Here is a 12,255-nt window from a genome sequence, read left to right as displayed (position 1 = left end):
ATATTTAATTTTTAGAATCTATGGTGGTTACATTTTATACTTTCAAAGGATATCTTTGTTTCTGTGTTCTATCTTGTTTGGTGCATTTACCTCTGATTTTTGCCACTGAATTATTACGGGAAGGGGTAGAATATTTTATTTGGTTGATAGTGATTGTGTTGTTTGCTTTTTTATACTTAGTATATTACTTAAGTGTTTTTCATTTGGTTTGTGTCTGAGGTTGGTATTCAATGCGAAATTTTATTTTTAATTTTTGATTGCTTTATTATTACAGAGTATTAGGGTTTTATTCCAGATTAAATTAAAGATTGCCCTGGCTGCCACTGAAAGTAGGATTTTGCTTGCTATTATTGGCATTTACCAGTTGTGCTCAGTGCACTGTATAATGTAAGACCTAGTTTAGAGTTTGTTTTCATTTAAAAAATCTTAGGCGTTTTATTCTGTATCTCTCTTTTCCCAATATATGATGATTCTGAGGTACATGATAAATCTCTTCAGTGCATAATAAATATCTTCTTTTGTTGTGGCCACTAGAATACACTTCCTTTCCTTTCTGATATGCAGAGATATAAGCTTATGATTCAAACAAGTAATATTCTTCCCCAAAAAATGTCCTGTTTTAATTTATTTATATATATATAAACATTTATTTATTTAAAATTGTTAATAATAGTTTATCATCCATAATACCCTTTCTAGTAATTTTCTAGATGTTTTAGCCTTGCTAATAATTATTTCTTCATTATAGGCATGTTAATGTATTTTTAATAATAGAGTTCCTATTTTTTATCTCAGATTATAGCTGGTTTTGTTTAGGTCTTAATTTTTAAGTACTCATTCATTTGAATATAAATGAGTCTTTAAAAACAGAAATAATTCTTGAGATTCTGTAGACTTTGTGATGTATTTCAGAGATAACTGATACATTTCTTACTTTTGTAAACTTAGACTTAATTTCACAAGACTATTAAGTTTCCCTTCATCCCTATCTTACTATGTAGAAGGAAAGAGGTAGGAGAATAAAAAATCATTATAGTGTTGCTTATATTACTATAGATTTTTTTTGTTGCTTATACAACTGCATAATTAGGAATGATAATCAAGTATGTTATTGCTAAAAAGTTTGCATAAAAGAATATAAAACATTATCATTGGAGAAACCTTTTTATATAAATATTCATCAACTTTTAAAACATAATTACTTAGCTGTCCTGCGGATCTGTTTTATGATCTTTATTTGTCATCTCTAAAGTGATGGATGGATTCATTTTGAGAGAAAAACTGTGAAAAGTATAGACATAGTTTTTATACCATACAGCAGATAAAAACTTAGAAGTAAATATAGTTGAATTTCATATTGAAGGTTTTAAAAAAATAAATCTAGTGTTTGGAAAGATTTATAATTTAAGATTTTCTCCAACTTGTTTAATACAGATTTGTGGCTAATATAAAATGAATGTGAATGCTCAGTTTTAAAAAGCGTACATATTACTTGGACTTGGCCTCATATACATATTTCATTGGAACTTCAAAGTTGAGAGAATTGGTAGAAGACTTTCAGTAAATATACGGTAAAGAAAGCAGAAATTGTAGCAAAGTTAAGAAGAATAGAAAGAAAAAAATTGATGTGATATTGATGTGAAATTAGTCAAATATTCCTGTGAAAGGTAAAGTAATATTTCAGTTAGCATAACTTTTGAAATTTTGGTTGGAGCACCTTTTGAACTCAGTAAGACTAGCTGTTGGGTAGTAAAAGTTTTTGTTTTAAACATCCTGAGGCTGGACATAATTGAATAAAAAATAAGTTTTAGTCTGAAAATGGCTATGAGATGTAATGATTTTTGTTTTTGTAAACACTTTTGTATAAAACATTTTTATAATAAAACATGAAAAAGTTGTTATAGTTGACCTTACTAGTGTCTTATACAACTTCTGTTCTTCTGGCTGTTGGAAATTTTCTTTTAATGCATTTTTCAATCTTCATTTTCTCTAAATGTATCTTTCTGTAACCATGTCATCTTGCACAATTTTAGTTTTTAACGTTACGTTGAAACTCTGAATTTCATACACAATGGAATCTGCTGTTCCCGGAGCAGTCACAGCCACGATTTTTATCATTTTATGTGGTTTGGAACTGAAAAGCTTATGAGGTGTCTTTTATTAACTGCAATTTTTTAAACCTTTCAAGAGATGAAACGAATAAAGAGGAAGATGAAGATGATGAAGAAGCAGAAGAGGAGGAGGAGGAGGAGGAAGAGGATGAAGAGGATGATGACAACAATGAGGAAGAGGAGTTTGAATGCTATCCACCAGGCATGAAAGTCCAAGTGCGGTATGGACGAGGGAAAAATCAAAAAATGTATGAAGCTAGTATTAAAGATTCTGATGTCGAAGGTGGAGAGGTCCTTTACTTGGTGCATTACTGCGGATGGAATGTGAGGTAACTTGAGTTTTAGCTAGTGATTACTACCTAAAAACACTTATAAAATAATTTTCTATTTTAAAATTGAATTAACGAATTACGGACTTGTCAGTATTCTAATTGAGGTCATAGTACCATATAAAAAATATGTAGATTTTAGCATGTAAATGCCTCACGTAGTGACTTCCTGCTTACTGTTTTTAATACTTAGAAGACATCCTTAGTGTCTAGAAAACTGAAATCTATACAGTTGATTTTTATGTTATACATGTAGTATATATAACAGAGGCAACTGGTGAAATGATAGAAAAATCTTTTTTAAAGTTAAAAGAGTTTTGAGCTTCTTGACGTCTGCAAGTTAACAACTAGGCTTGTTGGTCTCTTGCATTTTCAACTACATTGCCACAATAACCTCTTCTTTGTGATCTTAAGTCATCATATTTCTTTCCTTCAGTAGGCAGGGATTTTAAAGTTGCGATTTCTTAAGAAGCTTCAGCCATTTTAAGAGGGCCTTTATTTCCTCATTAACAGCTCTTGCGTTACAGCCTTGCTCAGAAGCCTCAGAAATTTGTCTATTTGAGACAATATGGCGGAAGTGTAAGCAAGTCTGCTTGACTAAAATAGAGTGCACTTTCTGACTGCTGCTAACTCTAGGGGGATGAAAGGCAAGACTAAGGTTTGGTTTTAGGTTGTGTTCAATGACTTAAGTTCTTTTCTTACCCAAGTTTTCTTTGGTTTATCCAGAGAGATTTTGTATCTGAATTTTATCCAAAATTGGCAGGCCTGTTTTAGGATCTGGTCATTTAGATAATCTTTTAAGAAAACTGAATTCATTTTGGAACATATGATATTATATTTGAAATACAGCCTATGATAAGGTTGTTGCCCTTGAAAAGTTCACAATAGAAGTTTTAAGTGGTGGTTTCATGGTGTGTGTAGTGTCTTCAAGGAGGAATATAGTTCCCATGCTTTTTATTTAAATTGTGTTCTGTGATTTGGGAAGTTATTAAGAAAACATCATCTCAAATTCTTTTTCTTAAAAAAAACTGTATAGTCTCTGTTTCTTAGAAGTCCATTTTGTGTCGTCCTGTTGTAGCAGTAGGAAGCTCTAGGAAGCATGGCTAATCTGATTACCTTTCTTACTTAGAGAAAAGTACAATTCTGGTCCATTCTGAAGCTTGGAAGAAAATAACAATTTCAGTCATAAGGAAATGTTCAGAAGTTTTGTTTGGGACCCGTTCTTCATTATTTCTGACCAGGAAAATAAAATTTGGATTTTAAGAATGCTGTTATCATAAGTGTTGTCCTGAAGTGTAGCTTTTCCAGAGAATCAGCTTCAGCAGCATGTGTAATTTATTCTTTTGTCTGTTGGCTCTTATGCTACCTCTGTGGTGCATGATTTTCCTCACCTGAAGGGCTGGCTATTAATGATTATGTTCGAAGGAAGATACTTGAGATCTCAGATATAGTTGCTATAAGAATATTTTGCCCAGTCTTTGATATTTAATCATTTTGATCTTACTAAATGATCTTATTAATTTAAATGTAGAGGGAGTTCATTTATGCCTAGGATGTAACTGTAAATGTTGAAAATGTTAGTTGAAAATTAGGAAGGAAAAAATTGAATCAGGAAAAAATAATTACTGAATAATGCCCACAGGTTAGATAAGAGCCACATCATCTTTTACCTCTCCTTGAATTCTTTAGTCCTAGTGAGGCAGTTTTTCTAGTGGCCTTTATTAAATGCTTTAAATTTTGTGACAGGTAGAATTTAGGTGTTCTCTAACTTGCAATATTGTCAGGGCTTGATTATTTTCTATTATCTCATTAAACAGAGAGAGGCTTACTAGGTGAAAGAATTGAGACATTCATAAAATTATTCTGCAAGAAGATGTACAAATTTCTGTTTGTTAAGAAAAGATGGACCAAAGGCGAGAGTTATCTTATCCTAGGAACACTTGGATTTTAGAGGGTAGAAAGAGAATGTTGGTATTTTAGCTTTGAAACTGGTAGGGGGTTGGGTAGGGTAAGGGAAGACTTTGAATTGAGGCCTTCAAGTTTTTAATAATAGAAAAGAAAATGAGATCTAGTTCAACAAGACAAACTTATGTTACTGAGAAGGATGCCATCTGCTCCTCACACCTGAAGCGTTGTATGGTCTGAACTTCCAAAAGAAGAAAACTAACCAACTTGATGAAGACTTGTAGAGTGGATCTCTCCACACTCCAGCATCATAGAGAAAACTGTACTTCTGTAGATGAGTTAATTTGCTTTGAGTCAATAGAAAAGTACTCCTGTTTCTCTCTGAAGCTAATCTGATGGGGACTGCAACAAATCCTCACCAGTTCTACAGCAAGTTTCCTGTTATTCCGGTGGTCTTCAGCTTGATCTTTGAATTTACACTTAAGAGACGTGAAATTAGAAATGAAGATTTATGCATGAAAGTTCCTGAAAATAGTTTTATCTTCAGTGGCAGTCATTCATTACTATAGCAATTTAGGAAATTTTATATGGTGCTATTAATGTGAGTTTTGTTTGATCTGAAAGGTCACTTTTCAGTGAAGAAATTTTAAAGAAAATAAGAGTATCTGCCTTAGTTTAAAAAATACTGTCTTTCTGTTAATTTCTATATTTTTCCTTTTTTCTAAAATGCTGTGTTAAGCTTTATATTAATATTTTTATTTGTACCCCATTTCACATTGAAAATGTTAATTTTTGCTTCATAAAGGTTAGTGTTTGAGCCAATTTGTTTTGTAATACCATGACGAACAAACAAGATACATTTTTACAGGCTTACATCCAATTTTCTGGAAAATAGCCAGAACTCTGGATCTTAAACCACATACTGGCTTACAAATGGTATAATACTGCTACAGAATTTTTCAGATGAGGTGGCCGTATATAAAACGGTTGTCCGATACAAGTAGACTTGGCTGGGTTGCCATGTGCTTGGAGAAAAGTCAGTGCTTTTTTATAAATTGTTTTTAACTCTTCCAAAAATAGCATTCAGGGGCGCCTGGGTGGCGCAGTCGTTAGGCGTCTGCCTTCGGCTCAGGGCGTGATCCTGGCATCTATGGGATCGAGCCCCACATCAGGCTCCTCTGCTAGGAGCCTGCTTCTTCCTCTCCCACTCCCCCTGCTTGTGTTCCCTCTCTCGCTGGCTGTCTCTATCTCTGTCAAATAAATAAATAAATCTTTAAAAAAATAAAAAAATAAAAATAGCATTCAATGTAGAAAAATGACAAAATATATAAAAGTAGAAAGACAACTATTGTAATATGTTCTTTTTTAGTCTTTTAAAAAACATAGCTCATATGTTTTTAAAAATTATAATCATACATCAGGAATTTTTAATAGTAGGTGTTCTGTTTGTTTTCTCTTAGCGATGTTAATATTTCATAGAAGTTTTTAGTACCATAGCTAATGGATCCCTTTCATCTCAAGTTTCTAAGTCATGCCATAAACGTAGGAGTGATTTTTGAAAATAAAGTTACACTTTGAGATTCAACTGCTATAATCTCTGTTGCATGTGTTGGGTTTATCCCCAGTTCGGTGATACAGCTAAGTGTATTACAGCTATCTAGACTGCTTGGCTTGGGTTTTAAAATACATCAGTATTGTGTTATGTATTGAGGCTGATTTATTTTTCTCCATTTCCAGTTTGGCTTTCCATAATCAAGGGGTTGGGAATTTGATTAGAGGTTTTTTTAATATTAAGATTCATCAACTACATTAAAAGGATACCCCCAATAAAAGAGAAAGGGAAAAGCAACACTGAAATTTCAACTGTAAAACTCCTAAGTAACAAGTTAGTTCTATTCCATATTGTAAGTTATAGGAAACTGAAAAGGAATTATTAAATATATTACTTGAAATAAGAATGTATTTCATTTAAAAAATATTTTATCTCTCTAAGCAAATTGGCTCCTCCTTTGAGGGAATGGAGTGGGGGGGAACTAGTCAAAAGCTTTCACAAATGGGTTCAAACCCACTTTGTGCTAACATTCAGCTGCTGTTTAACAAACATCTATTCCTTTATTTGGCATATATAAGTTCAATATCACATGCAAAATACTGTGCTTGGACTGAAGCTAAAAAGAAGTAGTCCCTATTTATTAAGGAATTGATTGTCCAGGCAAGGGAATTACCCCACCCGGATTTACAAACACCCTCCCTTCTGATGCCCTCAGCCCTCCCCTTGTGTTGCTTACCTTCAGTCACTCCTTCCAATCATTTCCTTTGACCGGCATGCTCTTCTGTTGCTCTTGTGTTGCTTTGTAGTCCTTCGTTGACAAAAACCACTAGAACACTGCTTAAATCTCATACTCTTACTCCTGGCCTGCATCTGTGCCGCTGATCCTGTCTGGAGAAAGCAAATAACCATGCTGACTTCTTTTAAATTCATGACTATAAACTTCAAGTGGCCACGATATGTCCCTCTTGCATTTGCTCTCCTACTTTCTCAGGAGACTGTTTCATACTGTTTCTTACTTCTCAAATGCCCAGCATCTCTTCCCCATCCTCACTTTCCATTGGTGACCTTACTTTATAACCTCATCGAAAAATTGAAGTGAGAGGAGAATTTCGCGGACTTCCACATCTGCCTTCTTACCTGCATCTGCTGCCGCATTCTCTGCCTCTTTCTCTTCAGTCGTGCGTGAAAACAAGCATGCTAGTATCTCAAGCCAGGCTTCTAATTGTCATGCCTTCTTGCCTAAATCAGAGACATGGGCCCAGAAATTTTCCTTTTTTTCCCTCTCTCTGTCAGTTTCTCACTCTGTTTTGAATCATCCACGTCTGGACCTGCAGCTATTTCTCCCATCTCAAAACTCACTTGAGCTTTACCTGCTTTTCCTACTGTGCCATTTCTTTGCTTCATTTCCATCCAGCAAAAGTATGAGTTTACACTTGTCACCCAGTTTCTCTCCTGTTGTTTTGTGTAAACCCACTCCAATAAGGCTTTTGCCCCTGTTATACCTCCCTGTTACCAGTGACCCCATCTAGCTGAATTCCATCCTTCTTTCTTGACCTCTTGTTACTTGCTTTATCAGTGCTCTTTGACCCAGCTGATCGCTCCTTCCATGATTTTCACTTGTGTTACAGTTGCAACAGTGCCAACTGTTTTTCTTGTTTATTTTCCTTTCCTACCATTCCTCAATTATCCTCTTTTGTCTCTTCTTGTCTTTGTGTGTTTTCTTCCTTACAGTTGTGCTCTTCTTTTATCCTCCTGATATCCATTTTAACTTCTTTTACATTCTGTTCCTATTTTTCCAGTCCGAATTTGAGTCACTTTTCTGATACTGAATTTTTCCAAATTATTCTTTGGAGCCAAAGGGACTTGTCCTGAAATAATAGCTTACACCAAGGACTGTGGGTAAATTTTTTTTTTTTTAATTGTTCAAGCTTTCTACATCAGGACCACATTACTTTCCAATACAAAAGTACATTTAACTTTAAAACATGAAAAAAAAATCCCAATTTCATATTCATTCCATTAATATCCCTTACCACATCTAGAAAAGTACATGCCTGCATATGGTAAGTAGGAAACAAATACTGAACTAAATTGGACCTCCCGGCAACAAAGTGAAGTAGAACAGATGTTAAGAATCTAAATAAAAGGGACTGGTCTATAAAAATGACACCTATAGAATATAGAGACTAAGGGGGATTGGGACATCTGTGGCCTGGCTATCTCACTGGAGCCTCTTGATGCTCTTATATGTGGTAACTCTTTGTTTTACTTTCTGAGGAACTGTCCCACTGTTTTTCACAAAGGCCACACCATTTTACATTCTTACCAGAATAGTATTGGGGTTCTGGTTTCTCCATATCCTCACCAACATTTGTTATTTTCTGTTTTTTAAAAAAAGTTTTTATAGCTAACCTAGTGAGTATCTCATTTGGTTTTGATTTGCATGTTTATAATGACTAGTGACGGTGAGCATCTTTTCATGGACTTATTGGCTATTTGTATGTCTTCCTTGGGGGAAATGTCCATTCAAGCCCCTTGCCCATTTTTGAATTGTTTTTGTTGTTGTTGAGTGGTAGTTCTTTTTCATGTGTTCTGTATATTAATCCTTTCTCAAATATATAATTTGCAGATATTTTCTCCCATTCTGTGAACCCGCAGAATTATCTTTTTACTCTCTTGATAGTACAGAAGTTTTAAATTTTGATAAAGTCCAAATTCATGTGTTTTTTCTTGGTTGTCCATGCTTTTGGTGGTGTATCCTAGAAAATATCACCAAGTCCAGTGTTGTGAAAAATTTCCTGTGTTTTCTTCTAAGAATTTTATAGTTTTAGCTCTAATACCTAAGTTTTTAACCCGTTTTGAGTTAATTTTTATGTGTAAATATGGTAGTCAATTCTTTTTTATGATACCTTTTTGTCATATGAAGAGCCCATCTCCTAATTAGTAGCCAAAATGGGGTTGAGGGTGAGACACTAGAATGAATCTGATTGGAAATACTCCTGCTCTGTAACTTTCCTTCTCCTCTGTCTCCTTTTGTCCCTTTAAGAATTTTTATGTCACTTCAGCTTAATTTCTCTATTCCTTCCATCTACAGACTGTTCTACATCCTTACTTTTTTTTTCTTCTTTTACTTCCATGTAATCTGATCCTTGCCATACTTCCATTGTGTGTGCCGTTGAATTTAGGAATGTTGATAAAAGAGTACAGAGTTGTTCTGTTCCTGTGCTTTGAAATAATTATTCTGATAATGATAGAAAGAAAAGCAGAGTACGCTAGGAACTTGCCTGCTTTATTGCTGTAGTGTGAAGTTAAAGAACTATAAATGAAGACCATTGACAGTGGTTTCCGAGTGAGTATCTGCAAACTTGGTTTAGAAGGTGGGGAGGGAATATTGCCCTGTCTTTTGAATGAAGACTTTGAATTCCCTTTGCATGTTTTTCCTCCTGTGTCCCATTCTTTTTTTCTTCATACCTCACTGTCATATTTTCCAAACTCTGAACTTCCCCAACCCTCTGTCACAGTCTCCCAGCTTATCTACTTTTTAGGATGGAAAACATATTAAAATTAAAAAGTACTATGGCAGTCAAAGGGATGTGAAAAATTCTTGTGCAGTATGAAGATGCTTTGTGTCAGATAGTCCTACCTGTAGAGACAGTTAAAGCAGTGAATAAAGCGAACATTATAATTTGTACTTTAAAAATATGACTTTTGAGTTGACTAGTTTTTCAGTGCAAGTGAATATAAATATTTCCTTCATGAAAAAAGATTAGTAACTTGAGTATTTTTGCACTCAGATGGGCTTTCTTTCTTTGTGTTTACTTAGAGTGTTTACTAAATTGAACCTGTTCTGTTCAGTAGTTTTTGTAGATTGTCAGGTATGTTTAATGTAAAATGTAAATGTGGACCTGTTCATTTGGTGGTTTTGTAGATGGGTAGGTCCATCAGTATATTTGTCTAACCGTGCATAAATACTAATCCCCTAAACTTATCAAATGTCAATAAAGTAAACTTTTCAGGTACTTTTTAAAGTCAGTATCTGCGTCACAAAGTATAGTGAATGCCACAGTTGTTAACCAATTGCAATGCTTTCTATGAATGAGCCTGGTACAATGCTCTACGATGTGTTCTTAACATTATATATTACCTCTGCCTAAAGACCTATACCTTTGTTTCATTTTACAGAGTTAAACTCTAGGAAAACCAACTGATATAATTACTATACCATGCTCTTGGGCTGCTTGTGTCAAATATTAAATATGATTATGCTATAATATTCAAGTTATTGTCATTCTGTTATATTCTTTATTATGCTGAACACCATTCCTGTGTCTTTGATGTGGATTTAATATTAAGTGTTATATGAAGTGGAAATATGAAATGTTAATGGCCTGCTTAGAATTTTATTTTTTCAATAATAATAATGCTTTTATTTTTGTTTCGTTATATCTTAAGAACATGACAGAAGGCATTAAATTATGTTCAGTGGGTGTTTTATAAATTTTGCTTTAGATATTCTCTCAGATTAAAAATATGTGTAAATTGAGATTATTATAGAAAATAGGCAAATATTGATAAAATGTCTTATGAAGTTTATAATTTAATAACTATTGCTGCTTTTCATATGACTTGGTCTTTTCTCCTATTATGGTGTCATACTTTTTTTTTCCTATATTTTTTTTCTTTAAGAAAGGGGAAAAAATTTCTTTCCTTGCTAAGATAGCCTAAATTTCCACTTTAGATGTGAAGTTTTTAAAATCTGAGTTAGTTATATGACATACTTTAACTTTTTATATATAGGTAGACAAGATATAAAGTACATAGTATTCAGCTATTACTAAATGAGTCTAATCGTTACAGGAAACAAAATGCAGATGATTTCAATATTTTATCTAAATTAATGGTTCTTAGATTTTATATTTTTTATAATTTGTATACATATTTCAAATAGTGAGCTTTTTAATATGTCAGCTTCGTTTTGCTTATGAAATTATTTTTTAAATATTTTTATTCTGCATGTAATTTTTTTTTTAAATCTCTAAGGTTATGTCTTTTGGGGTATGTATTAATACACACTGATAATATTTCTTTGAAAGTGGTTTGGTTGGGTTTAAGAAGAACCAAAATCTGAATCGATGTGGGCAACAGAACCATTTTGGTTTCTTAGCTGGTTGACTAACCTTCTTTTCCGTTTTTATCATTGCTAAGTGTTTCTTAGGTGATTTGCCAACACATCCAAACAAAAATCAGAAAGCTGTTTTTCTGTTTTTCTCTGGTGAGAGCAAGTATGTTATGGTCTCTGAATGGTTCCTTCTAGCTTTGTATGAATATTTTAATTCAGTACATTTAAAAAAATTCAAATATCTATGTGGCTGCTTTTATCAGAAGATTCAGAAGGTTTGTATTGTTACTTTCGTAATTACTGCTTAGTGTTGTCTTCTCTGTTACATGGTAAGCTCCTTGTGGGTAGGAGCCGTGCTGCTTTCATTCCTGAATACCCAGTGCCTAGTGCAGAATCTGTCACACAAGTAGCACCTAAGAAGTATTTATCAAATGAATAAGCCCTCAGGGATACTTTTAGTTACGGAGTTTCACATAACTTTTTACTTCAGGTCCAGCTCCTTCATTTTATGTAGGTCAGGGAGCAGACGTTTATAAGTTAAATGAGTTACTCATGCATCTGTTGTTTCGTGTTTGTTCCATTAGTTGACTATTAGATGATATCAATAGAGATATTCTCAGGTATGCCATATATATATACTTTGAAAATATTTTCCTTAATATTTTAGTTAAATATCTGATGAGGTACTTGTCTAGATATCATCCATTAATTACAGTGGATTTATTGATCATTGAAAAAGTATGGTTTGATTACTAACAGACTTAATTTTCTAACTTAGTATTTGTTTTTTTTAATTCAGTATTTGTTTTAATATTTTTCTTAGTTTTTCAATATTTGTTTTTATTTATTTTTAAACATTTTATTTATTTGAGAGAGCACGTGCGTGGGGAAGGGGGGAGTAGTGGGAGAGTGAGAAGCAGCCTCCCTGCTGAGCAGGGAGGCCCATGCGGGGCTTATCCCAGGACCCTGGGACCACAACCTGAGCCGAAGGCAGATGCCCAACTGACTGACCGACCCAGGTGCCCCTCAGTATTTGTTTTTAAATGGAAGAATTTAGTAATCTTTTCACTGTGCCCTGGTAAACTATATTTCCTTTTGTGACAAAGAGGCCAATTACTGGCTTGTGATCATAATTTCTAAAGATAATGTCTAATTAAAGGGAAGACCGTTTTTATCAATAATCCAAACTACCTGGTTTTCTTCAGACATTCTCTTAGAACTCTATTGCTTAGATCCAAA

The 12,255-nt window shown here is 33.7% G+C and overlaps 1 protein-coding gene across 5 annotated transcripts in view; it reads left to right on the top strand.

Moving 5' to 3' along the window:
• The window catches only part of ARID4B (AT-rich interaction domain 4B), a 146,634-nt gene that overhangs the window by 103,542 nt on the left and 30,837 nt on the right, over positions 1-12,255 (top strand). For 3 of the 5 annotated variants that reach the window (XR_006777078.2, XM_045783458.2, XM_045783457.2), the window contains exon 17: positions 2,189-2,440. The exons of 1 other annotated variant lie outside the window; for it this stretch is intronic. Coding sequence is in view for 3 of the 4 variants with exons in the window: in XM_045783458.2 (XP_045639414.1) it covers positions 2,189-2,440 (252 nt within the window). In the remaining variant the exon portion in view is untranslated. The remainder of the gene's footprint in view (positions 1-2,188; positions 2,441-12,255) is intronic. One more of the 5 variants, XM_087863134.1, reaches the window with a different exon arrangement.

This window comes from Ursus americanus, chromosome 6 (assembly GCF_024610735.1).
Source record: "Ursus americanus isolate L20-20 chromosome 6, mUrsAme1.1.p, whole genome shotgun sequence".
Classification (NCBI taxonomy): Eukaryota; Metazoa; Chordata; class Mammalia; order Carnivora; family Ursidae; genus Ursus; species Ursus americanus.
Note: the sequence above shows the minus strand (reverse complement) of the source record. Positions and strands in the feature narration are given on the sequence as shown.